At 46.4% G+C, this 20,988-nt stretch overlaps 1 protein-coding gene across 7 annotated transcripts in view; it reads left to right on the plus strand.

The window, feature by feature from the left end:
• The window catches only part of NCOA3 (nuclear receptor coactivator 3), a 220,737-nt gene extending 207,912 nt beyond the window's left edge, over positions 1–12,825 (plus strand). For 5 of the 7 annotated variants that reach the window (XM_089653111.1, XM_089653110.1, XM_089653112.1 and 2 more), the window contains 6 exons: positions 766–1,068; positions 3,720–3,824; positions 6,785–7,004; positions 7,112–7,277; positions 7,418–7,556; positions 8,705–12,825. In XM_089653111.1, coding sequence (XP_089509237.1) covers positions 766–1,068; positions 3,720–3,824; positions 6,785–7,004; positions 7,112–7,277; positions 7,418–7,556; positions 8,705–8,716 — 945 coding nt within the window. In that variant the 3' untranslated portion in view covers positions 8,717–12,825. The remainder of the gene's footprint in view (positions 1–765; positions 1,069–3,719; positions 3,825–6,784; positions 7,005–7,111; positions 7,278–7,417; positions 7,557–8,704) is intronic. The other 2 variants (XM_089653113.1, XM_089653116.1) reach the window with 1 other exon arrangement.
• The last annotated feature ends 8,163 nt before the right edge of the window (positions 12,826–20,988 follow it).

The following is a 20,988-nucleotide window of genomic DNA, read 5'->3' on the forward strand; positions in this document are numbered from 1 at the left end:
ACAGGAGCTCCGCTTTAACATTTTATGCTGTTTGTGAGCATACATCTGTTTTATTACTTCAATAAATGGTATCACAAAAGTAATGGCAAGGCTGGTGCGCTTTCCGTTCTCGTCTTTTCAAAGAATCTTCTATATCTGATACAGTTCTCGACATATCAGGTCCCTTACTGAGGGATGTGGTTCTATTTACCAGCCTCCATAGCACCGCTGTATAGTGAGGCGTTGTAGGGGCCGTTGGGAAGACCAACTAAAGAGAAACTAGTACCAGGTCGATGCATGTGTGAACCTGAATAATAATGCATAGCTGAGGAGTTTACGTATGAGTAGTGAGAGGGCGGCCTCATTACACACAGGGGTGATTGGCAGTTGGATTGTCAGGATTGTCGCACCCACAATAAAAAAAAACTGAAAGTAATTCAAAGAGGCACGGGAAAAGCTTTTCTTGAATTTTTCATTAATTGTATGTAAGAGAACCTCCTGCATGTCGGAGTTTCTGTCCTCGTCATCCAAGTTTGTTATTTGAGCAGCCCAATTGTAGCATGAGTGGCCAGCTTTCTTTCGACTATCTCTAGGTGTCCCAGCTTTCATTTACCGCTCCTCCAGAGCTCTCGGGGCAATAAAACACTTGGCTGATTGTGCACTCCCTTGTTGCTACCTACTTGTTCTATGGTCAAAGCCATGTTAAGTTCCTTTATATGTGAACACAAATTTTATATGATTAAATCCCCCACCTCCTACCTACAAAGTCTTTCTTTTCTTACACAGGGCCAGGCTATAGACCCCCAACCAGATGCCTTCCAGCCACAAGACTCCTCGGTGCTGATAGACCAGAAGCCCCCAATGTATGGACAGCCGTATGCAGGACAGGGGTCCGCCATGCAGGCTGGGGGCTTCAGTAGCATGCAGGGTCAGCACCCTCCGTTCAACTCTATGATGAGCCAGATGAGCCAGCAGCAAGGAAATTTCCCGATGCAAGGAATGCACCCCAGGGCCAGTCTCATGAGGCCCCGAACCAATATCCCCAAACAGCTGAGGATGCAGCTACAACAGAGGCTCCAAGGCCAGCAGGTGAGCATGAACACCGGGACTGCACCACGCCTGTGTCTATTCATTGAACATGTCAGAGAACCATGATAGGCATACAACATCATTCACCACTAGGTAGAGGTCTATATCTATTTTGTTCACAGCTCCGTTTATTAGTATTTTCCATTTATATCAGCAGTGTTCCCATTCCAGTCAGAATCTATAGTGAGATGTTCCCAGACAAGGTGTATCATTTACTTAGAGGCTGCTGTGTAGTTTATTTGTAGTTACAAAGTCAACCACTGGAATCCTTTCCTATACAGTATTTCTTCCCTGCCTTTCCTATTCCATGAATGTCCCCTCCGGTGTGTAATCCAGACACTCTCTCCCCAGTATTCCTCACAGCCCTCAATGCTGGCTGGTTGTGTTCTTTACATTGGCCAGTCATCATTTTTCTATGTGTAGGTATTGACTGCTGCCAGATAGTGGAGGCAGCTTGAAACCTTACAACTGTAACAATAGGTCACCATTAAAGGCTAAGTTCACCTTTAAAGGAGAAGTACTGCCAAAGCTCTTTTTGCTGTACTTCTCCTGTGGATCATAGCAGTGCAGTTCATTCTGCACTCCTGTGACCCGTTTTCAGCTGATAGCGGACTGAAGGCTGCTGTTGGCGGACGTCACTCAGCCAGTCCAGGCTGGGGAAAGAATCCTGACTTTAAAGTCAGGATCCACCCAAGAGTCTGGAGTGGCACCTGGCTCAGTCTGTCAGCAAGCTGCTGAGAGATTGAGCCAGCCGCTTCCTCCCCCTCCACAGGCCAGCGCTGGGGTGGCAGAGCAGACAGTGGAGACTGATGGTCACCGCTTTCTGCTTAGAGCGGAGTGGAGAACTCTGCGATCAGCGGGAATGTATGTTCTCACCCTTAGAGCCGGCGGGGGAAAGATGCAGCAATCAAACCAATACTGCATCCACCTAGGTAAGTATACTTGGGGAGGGGGAGCCCTACTTCTCTTTTAAGGAAAAAATAATAAATGCACATATTTTTGCATTTATTATACTTCCCAGTAACAACCTGCCAAGCATTGTACCTGCAATTAGCGGATGCTGGGTGCAATGTCAGGCTCCTGCAGGCTTTCCATTTGAAGGAAGTGTCAATGGTCTATGAGTGCCCTAGTTATTGCACTCATAGTCTGCTGTATTGGTATTTTATTCTTTCACAGATCTCTGTATGCCTGGGTTCGCATTGTGCCTGGCTGGTTTGCAGTGTGATGTTCGTACAGTGGCTCAGGTGTGATTCAGGTGCAAACACTGGAAATCGTACCTGAAATCGTACCTTTTAAATTGCACTGTGGCCGGCCCGCACATATGTGAATCGGCTCCATAGAAAACCGTTTTGGTTCACATGTCATGCGAATTGGATGCAGTTCAGGATTGTTATATTCCCGTTCCTAGATCGGGCCCAAAAGTAACGGGTGCTGCAGCAACATCCAGCTGGAAACTGGAACAATCATAGATTAATGTTCATATTTGCCAACACACCACAGATCACCAATGTCGTCCGAAAGGCTATTTATACTGAAGAATGGTCACGTCACAAAAGGAAAGGTGTAACGTTTTGGACCCCTTTGTCAGGCATGTTCAAAACGCATCCATTTCACATATATGTGAACCGGCTCTAAACGAACAATGTGGCTTTGTGAGTGGAGTAACGAACAGCCGTGGATGTGGGGGAGAGGAACTCCTGCACACCATCACTGTGAGGGGACTCTGGAGGTGGGTGCTTGGGAACATGTTTCACCCTGAGTACAGGTGTCACCTTTTCCTAAAGAGGAACTTATCCGGTAATCGCAGGCAGGAAATATTGGCAGCAGGGGCGGACTGACCATTTGGAAAATCAGGCACTGCCCGAGGGCCCGGGGTCAGTAGGGGGCCCCATGAGATGCCCCTGATACCTTTTTCATAGGCTTTTTTGAGTTTGGGCAAGGACACAGGGGCCCCATGATGCCCTATTGCCCGGGGGCCCCATGAGTTGTCAGTCCGCCCCTGATTGACAGGCCAGGCTGTGAAACTTGATAAATAATCTGGTGTCCTCTTTAAAAAGCAGATTCCACAGCGCTCCCTTTTGCATTCACTTGATCTGAAGTCGTGTCAGCAGGGTCTGGAATTGGTTGATTGAAAGCAAATATGGCAGTTGCACAGATCATGTCATAACTAGCAAAAGAAAAGGTGCACATGGGCAGGGCAGTCCACTGGACAATACAGACATTCCCAGAACCCTCTGCCTCAATCTGTCCAGCTGTCTCCTACCCAGATCACTGAAAACTCACCTATTCAGGGAAGTCTATCCCACCTCCACCTAAAAACTGTACTTTGACCACCTCCATCAACCAATGCCTCACAGCTATTGCCTTTTTGTACCCTTTTTTCCCTCCCTTTAGATCGCACGCTCCATGAGCAGGGCCCTCCTAATCCTTGTTTTGAATTGTATTGTATCTGTACGATCTCCCTTTAGATTGTAAAGCACTGTGCAAACTGTTGGCGCCATATAAATCCTGTGTAATATATTATGTCTCTCAATGTGATCCTATATACAATCAATGGTTTGCCTTCTACGCATTGAGAAATATGGCTGTATAGGATTGTCTTCCTACTATGAGATACGGAGAAGTCATCAGCCTTTCTTGTCACTCCACAGTTCTTGAACCAAAGCAGACAAGCACTTGAAATGAAGGTAGAAGGTATGAACGCGGGTGGCGCTGGGGTTATACGGCCTGGGATGCAGATGCCTGTACCTTCGCAGGTAAGTCATGGTGCTTTTTCAATGTCATCTGCCATGGCGCTCATAGGTCTCAAGTTATTGTACTTTCAGAGTATACACTGATCAGCCATAACATAATGACCACCCACCATAACCCATTGAGGAATGGACTCCACTAGACCTCTGAAGGCATGCTGTGGTTCATCAAAGAGCCTTCCCTTCCCACCTCCAATGAACCCCCATCTTTATCAATGAGCCTTTCCTTCCTCAGCTCCTTCAATGAGCCTTCCCTGCCCACTTTCATCAATGAGCCTTCCCTGCCCCACCTCCATCAATGAGCCTTCCCTGCCCCACCTCCATCAGTGAGCCTTCCCTGCCCCACCTCCATCAGTGAGCCTTCCCTGCCCCACCTCCATCAGTGAGCCTTCCCTGCCCCACCTCCATCAGTGAGCCTTCCCTGCCCCACCTCCATCAGTGAGCCTTCCCTGCCCCACCGCCATCAGTGAGCCTTCCCTGCCCCACCGCCATCAGTGAGCCTTCCCTGCCCCACCGCCATCAGTGAGCCTTCCCTGCCCCACCGCCATCAGTGAGCCTTCCCTGCCCCACCGCCATCAGTGAGCCTTCCCTGCCCCACCGCCATCAGTGAGCCTTCCCTGCCCCACCTCCATCAGTGAGCCTTCCCTGCCCCACCTCCATCAGTGAGCCTTCCCTGCCCCACCTCCATCAGTGAGCCTTCCCTGCCCCACCTCCATCAGTGAGCCTTCCCTGCCCCACCTCCATCAGTGAGCCTTCCCTGCCCCACCCCCATCAGTGAGCCTTCCCTGCCCCACCTCCATCAGTGAGCCTTCCCTGCCCCACCTCCATCAGTGAGCCTTCCCTCCCCCACCTCCATCAGTGAGCCTTCCCTCCCCCACCTCCATCAGTGAGCCTTCCCTCCCCCACCTCCATCAGTGAGCCTTCCCTCCCCCACCTCCATCAGTGAGCCTTCCCTCCCCCACCTCCATCAGTGAGCCTTCCCTCCCCCACCTCCATCAGTGAGCCTTCCCTCCCCCACCTCCATCAGTGAGCCTTCCCTCCCCCACCTCCATCAGTGAGCCTTCCCTCCCCCACCTCCATCAGTGAGCCTTCCCTCCCCCACCTCCATCAGTGAGCCTTCCCTCCCCCACCTCCATCAGTGAGCCTTCCCTCCCCCACCTCCATCAGTGAGCCTTCCCTCCCCCACCTCCATCAGTGAGCCTTCCCTCCCCCACCTCCATCAGTGAGCCTTCCCTCCCCCACCTCCATCAGTGAGCCTTCCCTCCCCCACCTCCATCAGTGAGCCTTCCCTCCCCCACCTCCATCAGTGAGCCTTCCCTCCCCCACCTCCATCAGTGAGCCTTCCCTCCCCCACCTCCATCAGTGAGCCTTCCCTCCCCCACCTCCATCAGTGAGCCTTCCCTCCCCCACCTCCATCAGTGAGCCTTCCCTCCCCCACCTCCATCAGTGAGCCTTCCCTCCCCCACCTCCATCAGTGAGCCTTCCCTCCCCCACCTCCATCAGTGAGCCTTCCCTGCCCCACCTCCATCAGTGAGCCTTCCCTGCCCCACCTCCATCAGTGAGCCTTCCCTCCCCCACCGCCATCAGTGAGCCTTCCCTGCCCCACCTCCATCAGTGAGCCTTCCCTGCCCCACCTCCATCAGTGAGCCTTCCCTGCCCCACCTCCATCAGTGAGCCTTCCCTGCCCCACCTCCATCAGTGAGCCTTCCCTGCCCCACCTCCATCAGTGAGCCTTCCCTGCCCCACCTCCATCAGTGAGCCTTCCCTGCCCCACCTCCATCAGTGAGCCTTCCCTGCCCCACCTCCATCAGTGAGCCTTCCCTGCCCCACCTCCATCAGTGAGCCTTCCCTGCCCCACCTCCATCAGTGAGCCTTCCCTGCCCCACCTCCATCAGTGAGCCATCCCTCCCCCACCTCCATCAGTGAGCCATCCCTCCCCCACCTCCATCAGTGAGCCTTCCCTCCCCCACCTCCATCAGTGAGCCTTCCCTCCCCCACCTCCATCAGTGAGCCTTCCCTCCCCCACCTCCATCAGTGAGCCTTCCCTCCCCCACCTCCATCAGTGAGCCTTCCCTCCCCCACCTCCATCAGTGAGCCTTCCCTCCCCCACCTCCATCAGTGAGCCTTCCCTCCCCCACCTCCATCAGTGAGCCTTCCCTCCCCCACCTCCATCAGTGAGCCTTCCCTCCCCCACCTCCACCAGTGAGCCTTCCCTCCCCCACCTCCACCAGTGAGCCTTCCCTCCCCCACCTCCACCAGTGAGCCTTCCCTCCCCCACCTCCACCAGTGAGCCTTCCCTCCCCCACCTCCACCAGTGAGCCTTCCCTCCCCCACCTCCACCAGTGAGCCTTCCCTCCCCCACCTCCACCAGTGAGCCTTCCCTCCCCCACCTCCACCAGTGAGCCTTCCCTCCCCCACCTCCATCAATGAGCCTTCCCTCCCCCACCTCCACCAGTGAGCCTTCCCTCCCCCACCTCCATCAATGAGCCTTCCCTCCCCCACCTCCATCAATGAGCCTTCCCTCCCCCACCTCCATCAATGAGCCTTCCCTCCCCCACCTCCATCAATGAGCCTTCCCTCCCCCACCTCCATCAATGAGCCTTCCCTCCCCCACCTCCATCAATGAGCCTTCCCTCCCCCACCTCCATCAATGTGCCTTGGCAGCCATGACCCTGTCATGTTCTAGCTGATTGGTGTATGTCCTTGTTTTAAAGCACTGCTGTTGGTGCTATAAATGGAAGAAATAATTTCTGTCGAAACACTCGAATGACAAACGCCAACCCCCCCACCCTTCAGAGCCAAATGTTATATCTCCCGTGTGTAGGTGTTCCTCAGTCATTCCCACAGCGATTTCTTTGTAATGGTAAGATACAAAGGCTTGTACATACATTGAATTTTAACATACAGCATTGCAGATTTGATTGGATGTTTTTATCAGAATAGCATTGACGCCTCTTGTTTTACAGCAGGGATTTCTGAATGCTCAAATGGTCGCTCAGAGGAACCGGGAGCTCCTCAGCCACCAGATCCGCCAGCAGAGGATGGCCTTGATTATGCAACAGGGGCAGCCGCAGGGGTTCAGCCCTCCCCCCAATGTGACTGCTTCTGCCAGTATGGAGAGCCCCCTGGCTGGACCTCCCATGCCTCAGGCTCCTCCCCAGCAGTTCTCCTACCCACCTAGCTATGGTAAGTTTCTCTAGATCCCTATCCTACACAAGTCTTCGAATGATAAACTCGCTCTGCTCATCCCTTGTACCTTCTTTCTGTTAGTAAAAATATATTGTGCCTTTCAGGAATGAATCAACAAGCCGATCCCACATTTGGAAGAGTTTCCAGCCCCCCAAACCCCATGATGACATCTCGTATGCCTCCTACACAGAACCCTCACCCTCAGCCTACACAGATGTACCAGTCACCTGACATGAAGGGCTGGCCGTCAGGAAATATAGCGAGGCCCAGGTAATTGCTTCCATCATGTGCCTCTAGGGTTGCCAATGAGTTTACCTAAGCACTAACCCCTCCACTTCCCCAGTCGTGGGTCATTGGTTGTTAATGGTGCCGAATCCGTGTTTTTGATGCCGCCCATTGTGTCTTTGCAGCTCGTTCCCGCAGCAGTACAGCCACCAGGCCAATCCAGGCACCTACAACATGATGCACATGAACAGTAATGGTAACCACATGGGACAAATGGCTATGAACTCCTTGCCCATGTCGGGCATGCCGATGGGACCGGACCAGGTGACTGGATTTTCATACACCTACCAGGACTAATCTGGCTGTACGACACATGTCCTTCCTAACACCCCTCCTCTATCTACACTTTTTTTTTTTTTTTTTTTTTTAACTTTTTGGGGTTAATTTTTTTTGTAAGCCAGTGGTCACTTAGAGAGGCTGGATGGGATGGGGGTTAGTGTTTGCCCAGAGATGGCTTTAAATGTCTCTAATTCTTTGTGCTGCGGTGCATTGGAACATGTTAGTGCCTATTCCAAGAATCTTTGTGATGTTTTCCCTGCTAGTGCTGGTCAGATGACTTTATGGCAGCATTTGGTCACATGATCTGGACTCTAAGGGAGGATTAAAGTTCCTAGCTTAGCTGTTGACTGGAAAGCTGTGTCTTATCTTTACTCCCATAATCCTTTTGGGTTGCGATCACATTGTTTCAGTGACAATTAACAGCCGGTGTCCCCATTCACAGTGGGATATCTTGCTGTCCATGGCCACTCTAGTAAATCTACCCCATTTTTTATAAACAATTTTAAAGGCGTATAGACTGCATTTTGCAAGTGCAGATGCTTCAGAGCTTAGTAAATGAGAGAGAGCTCCGCCAACTCTCATCATCCAGTCATGTACCAGCAAATATATGTTGTGGTTTTTTTTTTGTCCAGGTTTTCTTGCATGTGATTGGGTATTCTTTGTAAAGTGGAGGTTTAACTCATTTACTAAGCTCTGGGAAAATTGCACTTACAGAGTGTAACTGCGTTTGTAAAGTGCACAGTCTATTTGCCTTTAGAAAATCCACCCCAACCCCCTTGTATATATGAATATTGAGGCTCACTTTGCACAGAGCAGTTTGTGTTGCTGCTTCCTGCCCATCTAAGATTACCCTCTCCACAGGGTGACCACGCTGCTTTGCAAATTCACTGTAGAACAGCGTTGTCACCCTGTTACAAGAAGTTGAAAAGTAGTAGATCTACTGGAAGAATCCGTAATAAATGACTATTGGAACACCTAAAGAACTGTTGATGTTCGTGACATGCTGCACCGTATGTGTTTTTTTTTGTTTTGTTTTGTTTTTTTTATTACCCAGAGTTCCACTGATTTGCTGGTGGAAGGTTTTACATTTTCTTTCAACTAACTAAATTTATTTCTTGTCTCGCCCTTTGTAGAAATACTGCTGACGTCGCTCGGCTGCCAAGGAGGAATGTGTGCACTATAGAGGATAAATTTCTATTAAAAAAGAAAAAAAAAAAAATTCTATTTCTGCAGCAAGTTGTCTTGCTTTGGCCTTACCAAGGACATCAGCTCTTTTCTTCCTGTCTCGGAGGAGGGCCTGTCGGAGAAAGCTGGGCCTGGACTTTGGGCGTCAGTTTGATGTAGTACGTCCGCAGGACAGACAACGGTCGCCGGCTGTTTTGGTGCTCAGAGACACAAGATGTGAATCGGGTGGTAACATTTTCATTCATAAGCTGGTCTGACAGTTTCTTTAGGCAACTTGGGAAACTTTTTATTTTTTTTTTCTCCTTTCTTTATCCCAAAGCACCTAAAAAAAAGAAAGAAAAAAAACATTTCTAAGTGAAACCTTAAGATTAAAGTTTGCTTATTTTTTACGTTGTGTTCAGAGTAGTATTCCTATAAAGCTTTGTGACTTTTTTGGCTCGAGTACAGTTTAGATGAGAGAATGCGTCGATAACCGCGTGCAGTAGTTTTGCACTTTACGACTGTTGAGAACCGCCTGGAATTTTCCGGCTTCATTGTCTGAGAATGAGATTGCAATAGCCCCAACCTGAGATTCCCACCCCCCCCCCTTCATTCTGTATAAATAGCACGAGCAGGCATTGAACTTGTCTAGCCCCTTCCCTTCACCACAGTGTAAACTTTTTGTATATATGATCTTTATTAATGTATATGATTTTTTTTCTAGGTCCGTGTTCCTGGTTTTTATTTTTCTCAGAGCTTTTAAAGCTATATATTTAACCCTGTGTCTGCCATGGGTTCACAGCAACTCCTTTCTATGTTTGGCAATAGATTGGTTAATTCCTGCAGGGGAGGGGGGGCATGTTGACTCTGTATTTAATAATGTTATAATTGCTCTCCTTCCTAAATCTAAGGAAGCCATGATCCTCAGAGTTTTTGGAGAATGTTTGGTTTATTTCATGGGTAGTACTTGGTTTAACTTTTATGGCTATGGACTAAGAGACGCACCCATTACATCACCCTCAGTTTGACTTTTATGGAAAATGGATATGGACTAAGAGACGCACCCATTACATCACCCTCAGAGTTTGACTTTTATGGAAAATGGATATGGACTAAGAGACGCACCCATTACATCACCCTCAGAGTTTTACTTTTATGGAAAATGGATATGGATTAAGAGGCGCCCCCATTACAGCCCCCTTAGAATTACATTAAGAGCTAAGGATCCCTGTCCAAACTCCAGCACCCTTTTACACTTTTCACACTTTCGCATTGGGATTGCATGCCCATTTTTTTTACCTACTGTGGTGTGTTGGACAGCCCCTTCAAATAAAAAGGCAGCCCTACCTGAACACAGGTGAAAATGACCCCCTGGGACCCCTTTACACTTTATTTCATGAAGGTTAGCACAGATGTTCTGAAATGTTTCATTATAGCAATATCTGCGTGTTGTGATATCTCTGATTTTGTTCTAAGTTCTTTGTTCTCGTTGCTCCAGTTTTTTACTGAATATTGATCTTTTTTTTTTTCTAAGCCTTCCTCATCCAAATCAAACATTTTAAAAGATCGGTCATTTCAAGAACTCTGTGGATAAGTACAGATAATTCTTTATGGAAATAAAAAAAATGTAATCTGATATCTATTCAAAATGTCGCCTCCGGTTTCTGGTTTCCGCTGTGTATTAAACAATGTGCCCGTGGTTTTCTGCATCATCCATAGTGGCAAGCATTCTCGTAATGAGTTTCAGTAGAAGTTCAAAAGAAGGCTCCACTGCTCCAATCTCCATGCATTGTTTTCAGGTCCTTAGCTATACCAGTTGCTGGCTTCTAGGAGCTCGTCCTATTCTGCATAGATAGCAAGGCAGAAGATGAAGTCGTACTCTGTAGGCCTCACAACATATTGTTTATTCAGTGTAACATGATCCCCGCTCTAAGCCTCACCCCTTTGAGGCATTTCAACTTGATTTGACTTATTTGTAGAGGTATGAATAAGCCCAAGTAGGGTAAAACGCATCAAAGGGGCATGGCTTAGGGCCTGGACCATGTCAGAAGCCTCTTAAACTGAATAAATGTTACGGTGTGACACCTACAGTGTGTGGCTTTGTTTCCTGCCTTTGTATCATTGAAATGTTGGAATTGAGCTCATTGTCAGGATACAGAAATGTTGTGCTTTGCTGATTAGCAGCCCCTCTACTCTTATCCTTGGACTGTTGTATCTATTTTAGATTTTAGTTTTCCTCCTATGAAACTGGACCATTTATTTTAAAAGTTAGGAAATTCTCCTTGCATATCAGCCTTGTGAAAGCAGTGGTGATTTTAGTATTGGGAATAGGGGCCACTGGTGTTTAGATATGGCTGTAGCACATTGAGAGCAAAGAGGAGATGGATGGCCATGGCTGTAGCCCATTGAGAGCTAGGAAGAGATGGATGGCCATGGCTGTAGCCCATTGAGAGCTAGGAAGCGATGGATGGCCATGGCTGTAGCCCATTGAGAGCTAGGAAGCGATGGATGGCCATGGCTGTAGCCCATTAAGAGTAAGGAAGAGATGGATGGACATGGCTGTAGCCCATTAAGAGTAAGGAAGAGATGGATGGACATGGCTGTGGCCCATTAAGAGTAAGGAAGAGATGGATGGACATGGCTGTGGCCCGTTAAGAGTAAGGAAGAGATGGATGGACATGGCCCATTAAGAGTAAGGAAGAGATGGATGGACATGGCTGTGGCCCGTTAAGAGTAAGGAAGAGATGGATGGACATGGCTGTGGCCCATTAAGAGTAAGGAAGAGATGGATGGCCATGGCTATTGAGGGCTAGGACGAGATGGATGGCCATAGCTGTAGCCCATTGAGAGCAAGAAAGAGGTGGATGGTCATAGCTGTAGCCCATTGAGAGTAAGGAAGCGATGGATGGCCATGGCTGTAGCCCATTGAGAGTAAGGAAGCGATGGATGGCCATGGCTGTAGCCCATTGAGAGTAAGGAAGAGATGTATGGCCATAGCTGTATCCAGTCAAGAGCAAGAAAAATGGGAGGCCATGGCTATAACCCATTGAGAGCAAGGGAGAGATGCATGGGCAGCTACTGCTGTAATGGCACAAAGCTGACCTTGAATGCAGGTAGCTGGGCAGCCAACAGGCGGAGCCCAATTTTAATTCCAAGTAGCAGAGAAATTGTCAGGTTTGGGTTTTTTATATAATCTGCAGCATCTGCAGGGCCCTACTGATGTGGAATTATCTGTACTTACCAACCTTCATCTCTTACACCTCTCAAATCTGCTTTGTATTTCATGTTCTGGTTGTCAGATCTGTTCCTTTCCCCTTTGCTAACAAAGTTCTTTTCTTAGTGCTTTTCCAAAGTTAACAAATGAATGTTACTTTTGTGCTGCTTTTAGTATACGCGGAATGTAAGAACGGCGCAGACGTTGGCCCACCGCTGCCCTGTGCTGTTGAAATATGAGACTGGACATAAACTAGATGTGTTCCAACACTTCCCCAATGTAAAAATAAAATATATTGTTGGATATTTGCACCTCTCCCTCCCCAAAGTTAAATTCCCAAATCCTGCTAATCTTATATTCTTTAGCTTATCTGGATTTCATATTTTACACTTTGAATTGGCACTAATTTTGAGACAATCTTCGCCATTTTGAATTCTGCCAGTTTAGGCGACTGTTTGTGCAGTGTACGTAGTCTTCCTTTACTACTTTCCATCTGCATTTAGTAGTTTTTATGTGGTGCACCTCTGTGGCTGTCGAATACCCACGCCCCCACCTTTACCCCTCCCCCGGTGTTCAATTCCTCCCGATTATGTGTCTGGAGGAGCACCTGTCTATCGAGCAATAATCTGTTCCTCCCGTGCCTTCCCATTGGACTCGGCCCCCATTTGTACCGCCAAAGCGGCCTGCTGAGGTGCTTCACCTCTGCCATTAAAGCTGTTCGGAAATTTTGTCTTTACAGAACCGCTAATTGTGTGCAAGTCAATGTGTCTGCAAACACAGGAATGAAGCCTGTCTGTTATTCTCTGTAATAATCTGTACAATTGTATATTTTACATTGGTGTGTAATAAAAGGCTTAGTGTCTGGTTTTCAGTCTATTATCAGACTTTGTATTCATTTTTTTGTTTTCTAAGACCATCTTGGTAAAAAGTTCTGAGCTCGAGCTGGACTTGGTGCCTGAACATCGTCGAGGTTTGGGTGTGATGGTGTCTCCAGGATGGCAAGACTGTGGTGTGGTTGTGAAATATTCTGAGATGGGATTTATTTTTCTTGTTTGGAACCTGAACTTATTTGGTGGGGAAATTTGGAAAAAGTGGGAAATACTAGGTTCCTTGTCAGAATTTTATTGCCATATTCCTTTGTTTAGTCTTTATCTGTTCTGGTCACAGCTTCCCTTGGGACTGGAAAACAAATCCAAAGTTTTGAGTTGTAACTCGATCAGGAAACCTTCACATGTTTACAAGATAGGAAGTTAACCTCTTGCCGGCCATGTAAGGTCCATATGCTTCACATGTGCCTATGGGCAGTAGAGTTTTCTGTGCTGAGAGTACGCTTAAAGACCGCTATGGGTCTGTACTAATGATTGGGAACTGGTGAGTCTGGTTCTGACCACCGTGATCGGCAATCACTGGTCACGTTCAGACCTTCAAGCTCCCAGATCATAGATCCTATCTATTACCTGGGCATTGTGTTGGCTTAGTAAACAACTAACACTGAGCTGGTGGACTGGGTCCTACTTCATGCCCCATAGGCCAACCTGGGTGAGTCTCATATGTAAAACATTACCTTACCCAAGGGGGCAAAATATCGCTGCCTCTAGTCTGTTACCTCAGCAAGATGTTCAGTCATTGACCCTAGGCTATGGCAAGTTAGGTAGTCAGGGCTTTAGGATTTGATCATTTTCCACTTCTGAAAAAGGACTGTCCTCGCTAAAGTGCTATTAACTAAGGTAAAACTGGTATCACAGGGGTCTAGCAGAAATTGAATTGTGTTCAATACTGTATTTTTTATTATTTTTTTTAATGCTTTAAAGACTGTCTGAGCCTAAAGTAGGACAACAAGTAGCTAGGTTTGGGTGAAGTGAAGGTAGCTCAGTGGGTAAGAGCTGTAACTGGTCTGCTGGAGACCTGAGTTCAAATCCCCAAGCAAGCCTGCTTCATTGTCTCAGCTACTCTTCAGAGCCTCCCTTGTGGTGGAACAGGGTAGTGGGAAAAGTTTGAGACCTGCTATCCTGTTCAGGGGGGGAGGCCAATAAAAACCTAAGTCCCTGCTTTTGGAAAGGGCTACCCACGTAAGACAGCCCATTATTTTTATATATGTTGCAGTGATGTCACAGACTGTAGACTGAAGAGGTGGGGTGTCTACAACCTAATGTGATGCCCACACATGTTACAGGCCTGTGGGGGCCTGGGACTGGAGGGTTGTCCATGGCCTCCAAGCTTCCACTCAGTGAATCAAGCATGGGATCTGCAGGATTTGAGTGATTTACAGCCGCCCAATTCACTCATAGACTTGACTGGGGGTCTACAGGATTTGAACTCAAGTCTTTGGCGCCCAAGTTACTGCTTTTATCCACTGAGCTACTTGCCTCTGCTCAATGACTTATGTGTTTTTTGTTCTATTTCAGAAGTAAAAGGTTGTGAAAAGAGTCAAAGCAGGGATTTGAACCTGCAACTCCAATATAGTCATTGAGTCAACAGGCTGGCTGTTTAAACCCCTACACCAAAGCAAATCTCTGACTTGAGGCTTAGCAGCTGGCCCCTTCATCATCAACACTTGGTAAATCACAAGTCAAAAAAAATGTGTTGACTTCTGCAAATAAAAATTAGTCTGTGATATACTTGAGCAAGTCTTCATCAGGTGGGTGATAAGTGGGACTTACGGATTTAGTGGTCAATCCTTTTATTGTGATCACTGATCAATCATTATTGATGTTGGCTCATTGTGTTTGAGAAGTAGCCTTAGGTCCATGCTAGGTTATTATAGGCGTTGCCAGGATGAGACTCATCGTTCTCACACTCAGTTGATTCTTAATTGATTTAGGGAGTGGCTTTGGATCCATGGTAGGTCATTAAAGCCGTTACCAAGGTTCTGGGAAATGGATGAGACTCATCGTTCTCACACCCAATTGGTTCCTCATAGTAAATGTTGGTGGTTACTCATTGAGTGGCTTTGGATCCATGGTAGGTCTTTATAGCTGTTTCTAAGGTTCGGGGAAATGGACGAGAGTCATCGTTCTCACATTTCCTTGATTCCTAATAGTCAATGTTGGTGGTTATTTATGGAGTGGTTTTGGATCCACAGTAGGTTGTTAAAGCCTTTAACCAAGGTTCAGGGAAATGGATGAGAGTCATCGTTCTCACACTCACAAACTTGTGGGAAGTTATTTATTCAACTTGTGTGCAGTACAATAGATGATGATTTTATTGTTGTCCTTCTACTTCTCATTATCTGATGATGGTGGTCTGGTTGTAGATGCGGAGGTTGGGAAGAATTGGTGACAAAGCTGATTTAGGCTGGAATTTTGCACAGATGGTCATAAACCAGTACTTGTGATTGAGACGGGGGTTTGGAGTTTCATATTCTCACCTCAGTAGTAAAAGCAGCTTAATTAGTATGATATGACCCAGCAGCTATAATGGAGAATCACACCTTTCAGGAAATCCCCCCACCCTTTGCTTCAGTAGTCCTTCCCATTTCCTGATTAGAAAGATGAGATTATTGGAGGCAGACATTTTTTTTTTTTGTGGATATTGGTTCCCTGTCTATCATGTAGGCGCGTTAACTTCAGTGGTATTTATTTGTATTCTATGGACTGTGGTGTGTGCACGTTAGTTGTAATGCTTCTTTGTGTAAAGCACATTTCATTATGACTCGTCAGGTAATTAGGGGCCCATTCATACTAAAGCTTTAACATAGATTCTATTCTTGAAGAATGGGCTTCCAATGTATCAAAATGGATGGGGGGAGAACACAGACCCCACAGTGCATGGTATATGACATGACTGGTGATCTGCATTATGGTGCCATTCATTAAAAAAAAAAAAAAAAAAAAAAAAGAAAAGTGAGCTCTGTAAAAACTGGGCCCCCCCATCTAGATATGAATGATACTGTTGCCCATGACTGTCATCTCATCCTGTGCTTGCTCTTCCTTTCTGTTTGTACATTTCTACAGGACATGTGACCCTGCGTGAGATGCAGGTATTCCATCTTGTAGCAGCCATCGGGAAGGTAGGTTTAGTGACTCTTCAATTACAGGGATTTTTTTTTTTTTTTGCAAAAGATTCATTTTAATTTCTGATAACCATTTACAGAGAATAGCATGTGAGAGTTCAGATCCAGGGTGGGTTGAGGGGACTCAAAAAAAAGATCATTGCAAGAGCTTGAGTTCCTTTTTCTCACCGTTTAGAAAACATCAGCTCGCTTATAGTAATGATTTTATTTTAGGTTAGTGAAGGAAATATATTCATTTGTGACCCAGATAGCAGCATGGAGCAAACATCAGAAAGACAGCTAGACACATGCAACCTCGAAACTGGAGATGTTTTCAGTAAAACCAGATTCCACATTCCTACTGAGCTCGTTTGCGCAAGAAAATTCCACAAAATAGATTTATATATTCATTACAAGAAGTCTGCAGAGGTAAAGAGATAAGGCAATGAAAGCTGTACTCCAGGTAGGTCCAAACCGTTTCCCTCTCTAATATGAGGGCTGTACATGAAGAATAAAAGTTCTGCCCACTCTTGCATTACTTTAAACGGACATCAGTCATTCAAATGTTAGAGTAACTCTTCCTCTACCATAATTCCTCTTCATTGCAGGTAAACAATGGATGCCAAGCAGAAGCAATGTGCCACCAATGAATTCCTGATGAAGGGTGCAGACTGTCTGTAAACATTCAATGATGGCTCGTTGCTTCTACTTGGAGTCCATTATTTACCTGCAATGTAAAAGAGGGGTTACTCTGCCAACCAGTGACATTTGACCTATTTAACCCCTTCACGCCAATGTATTCAAATATGCAGCCCTACTGAACTGGATTTTTTTTTCCGTGGGGCTGTATATTTGTGTACCTATCTTTGTGGCAGACTCACCGCGTAGAGACTGAAAGCCCTGGGTCCCATTCTAATGATCAGGACCTGGAACGCCTGATTACGGGTCACGTACCTGATTGCTGTGATAGTCTCCGATTGGCCCACCCCGCCCCTGTGTTTTCGTTCTCTGAATTGAGGAGAGAGATACATTGTCCTTTCAGAGAGAGAGAAAAAAAAGTGTATGTAAAAAAAAAAAAAATAAACCCTATTCTAGGTAAGTTTTTTTTTTTTTAATTATCTGTGTCCATTAGTGGCAGTATAAAAAACAAAATGCACACTATATGGTTTCTGGGCTGTTCTACAGGTACAAACAACAACATCCACCCACATCGCTGTCATCAGCAGGAGCAAGAGAGATTTGGGTTTTTCTTTGGTGCTAGGTGATGGCAGTTGCAAGAAATATTCAGATACTTTTTTTTTTTTTTTACTATTTTGGGCCAGTTTTCCTTTGGTAATGGATTTTTCCTGATTATTTTCTTTTTATCATTTACCACCAAATAAAAGACTAATTTTCCTGAACAAAGAATGCAGTATAGTCCACCTTGATGCACAGTTTTGCTATCACAGGTGCAAGTTGCAAAATTGTGCTTAGGCATGAACAGTCGTTTTACCCTTAGGTGCAAAGGGGTTAAAAAGTTATGCCAGTTTTTAGCTTACTTTTGGGAGCCATCGGCTGCATCCATACAGCACGGTATTGTGGCAGCTGAACAGGGAATTTGTCCTTTTTCTGGAACAAGGTCAAGTCAAGCTCAGTATATAGACATAAAACTATGCAGCGCTAAGAGCAACAATAAAATGAAATTAAAATATAAATAGTAGCCATATATGGTGAACAGTATTGAATGAGCTAAATGTGAAAAGAGCACTCAATGGCGCTAAGATCATAGGTGCCAACTATCTCATAGATACATCCAAGGTGCATGTGATGATAACGGTGACAAAGTCAATCTATCCGATATCAATACAGCATGGTGAAGAAATCGGTGACTCCTGTGGTTGTGGGAAATAGGTGTTGATTGCATTAACCAGATATCGCAATTTCTTGCGCATTGGAGTATATATGGGACCTACTCCTGGTCATCTGGATCTGGAACACTAGAACATCAGGTCAGCAGCATCCAGGTAAGCCACATCAGAGGGGATAGCTCATCTCTGGGTATTCAGTCATCAGCCACCAGGGGGATCACACGTTCACATATGCCCGGTCAGCAGAAATACCTGTCTGCCTTGTTGTATCCTCCGTCTGCAGGGTAATCATCCGGGTGTCCAGCAGAGGAGAAGAGACTGACTCCCTCACACTGATAACAGGTAGTCCTAGTAGGAGGTATTTCTGCTGATTGGGCATATGTGAACGTGTGTGATCCCCCTGGTGGCTGATGACCTGATGTTCTAGTGTTCCAGATCCAGATGACCAGGAGTAGGTCCCATATATACTACAATGCACAAGAAGTTGTGCTATCTGGTTAGTACAATCAACACCTATTTCCCACAACCACAGGAGTCACTGATTTATTCACCATGCTGTATTGATATCGGATAGATTGACTTTGTCACCATTATCATCACATGCACCTTGGACGTATCTATGAGATAGTTGGCACCTATGATCTTTGCGCCATTGAGTGCTTTTTGCGCATTCAATACTGTTCACCATCTATGGCTACTATTTATATTTTCATTTCATTTTATTGTTGCTCTTAGCGCTGCATCGTTTTATGTTTATATATTTTATGAAAAGGTTTACCTTTTTATGTTTATCCATTTACCCAGCGCTCGTTTGTTTCATTTTATAAAGTCAAGCGCAGTGCTGCTCAGACATTCTCAGGAAACCTTGTATAGTATGAATGAATATAAGGCTTCCTCTGGTTGAGGTGGAGAAAGTAAGGGTCATCCACCGCCAATCAGAGGCAACCATGTATCCATTCAAAAAATATTTCTGTGAATGGCTGAGCAGCATTCAGCCCCACTTGTTTCAGGAAGAGGATGGAAACTCCCCATTCCCCCTGCCAGAAGCACAGCGCTGTATAGTGGATGTAGCTGATACTACACTCCTAAGCAAGTGAGGGATACAGTCCATTTGGAGCAGCTTCGTTAAGGCTACGTTCACACTAGCCTTGTGTGCAGGCGGCAGAGAGGCGTTTGGGAAGCGTTTTTACCGCTTCCCAAACGCCTCTGCCAATTCTGCACATTACAGCACATGGTGCTGTTCTAACGGGAGCGTTTGCGTCGCGGCAAAACGGACGCCTCTGGACGAGTCAGGAGGCTTTGAAGCCTCCTATTCTCGTCTATGGTGCCGCTCCCCAAACGCCCGGCCGGCGTTTGCGGTGCGGTTGCGGGGCGTTTGCGGAGCGGTAACACCACTCAAACTGCATTATAGGCGTTTGTGGGGCGTTTTTAACGCTCGGCAAACGCCTAGCAACCGCCGCTAAACCGCGCATGCGGCGTTTGCGGAGCGTTTGCCGAGCGTTAAAAACGCTCAGCAAACGCCGGACCAACGCTTGCCAAACGCTATAGGGGCGTTTGGCAAGCGTTGGCAAAACAGCCAAGTGTGAACGAGCCCTAACAGGTAAGTTCACCTTTGGGAACATGTTACATGTTTTGGCACCTGGAGTTGCTCTGCAATCCACTGCCTCTGTGTGACAGTAGTACTGGGAGAAGTTCCCCATATCAGCTGTCACTTTTTGAAAAGATTGCGGCTATGTGGCTGCGTCGCTCACGGGATTCTGTGAATGAATCAACTACAAGTACCGACAACCTTTGCTGATGTCGCCTTTTAGTTCCCAATGAACTGCTTCAGCACTGTTGGGTGCTCTGGTAGTTCGATACTCCCTTGCCCATACATCGTCAACATCAACAGTTTACAGGAGTCCTGCATAGCACCAGCGATCTGCTGATTGCTGGTGCAATGCTTTCCAGGCTCCTAAAAGAAAAGAAAATGCATTTTTTTTAATGTGCATTTGTTTATTTTTTTAAAAGGTGAACCTATTCTTTAAATCAAATGTGGCATTCAGCTTTAAAGATGACCACCAGGATTTGTTCTGCACAGTTACATTGGCCCAGGTAGGTACAAAGTATGCAAAACTCATACCTGAGGGGCCACTAGCAAGGCTGGACATAACTGTAGTAGTTGGCTACAAGTCATAATTACCGTCTTCCAGATCTTGTACATGTTCCACCCAAGCAGATGCTTCTCTACACACCACAAACGGGACCTAGCTTGGTACCACTACCATTTATAGAATACTTTGTATTTTTTTCAATACAAGGCTTTCTCTGATTGGACAAGGTACAGAGAAGAGGCAATGACATCACAACCTTAAAGATGGCAGCTATCACTGTAACTACTGTAATTACCACCCATTTCCATCTTCCCTAGCAACCCCTCCATTATATGTGGTCCAGCTTGGCACAACAGAAGTACAATTTACAAATAATTCCTACAAATGATCTTTTAGAAAGGTAGACATGAACTCTACAAGAATGACATGGAGTTTGCCTCAACGCTACAGATCAGACAATTGCTATGGGTTGTTTGGTTGGTTCTCCCCCCCCCCCCCCCCTCTTTCTAGGTGCACACCAACGATGGCTGCATGGCGGGTTTCTCGATGATGACAACAGTGGACCTTATCTGTGCAATGAGTGTTAAATAGCCACTTGTAGTCTCCATTCGAACATTGGGACAGATCATTGTCCTCCCCTTTAACAGGGACCACCATGACAAGGTTACCAGGAGTTATTTAGACCAACTCCATGTCCTCTTAACAAGCTGCCCGAAACAAACTATTTACTGCATGAAGAGGTGAGCTATATTACTGGTATGTAGCCTCAGCTCCATCCATCATTGTGTCCTGGTAGTGGGGTGGGAACTTTCTATTCCACCTCCAGAACATAGCACGGGCGGTCTGACAGTCTCACGATGCTTTGGACTCTATGAATAACACATAGCTTCCTTTGATTGGCTGGGGTCAACTGATGACATCACGAACTCTGCCTCAACCAATCAAAGAAGTTTAGTATTCATATAATACAAAGCTTCTTCTGAATGACTATGGTCTGGGTGTGAGACCAAAAAATAAAAAAAATCTGTCCCACTGCCACAACATGGAGCTGTATACTGTCTGTAGCTACTGCACGCCCAGCAAGTGCATGTGTTCATCTAAAACAAAC

This window comes from Staurois parvus, unplaced genomic scaffold (genome assembly GCF_062004578.1).
Source record: "Staurois parvus isolate SC_StPar_1 unplaced genomic scaffold, SC_StPar_1.0 ptg000699l, whole genome shotgun sequence".
In the NCBI taxonomy this organism is placed as follows: domain Eukaryota; kingdom Metazoa; phylum Chordata; class Amphibia; order Anura; family Ranidae; genus Staurois; species Staurois parvus.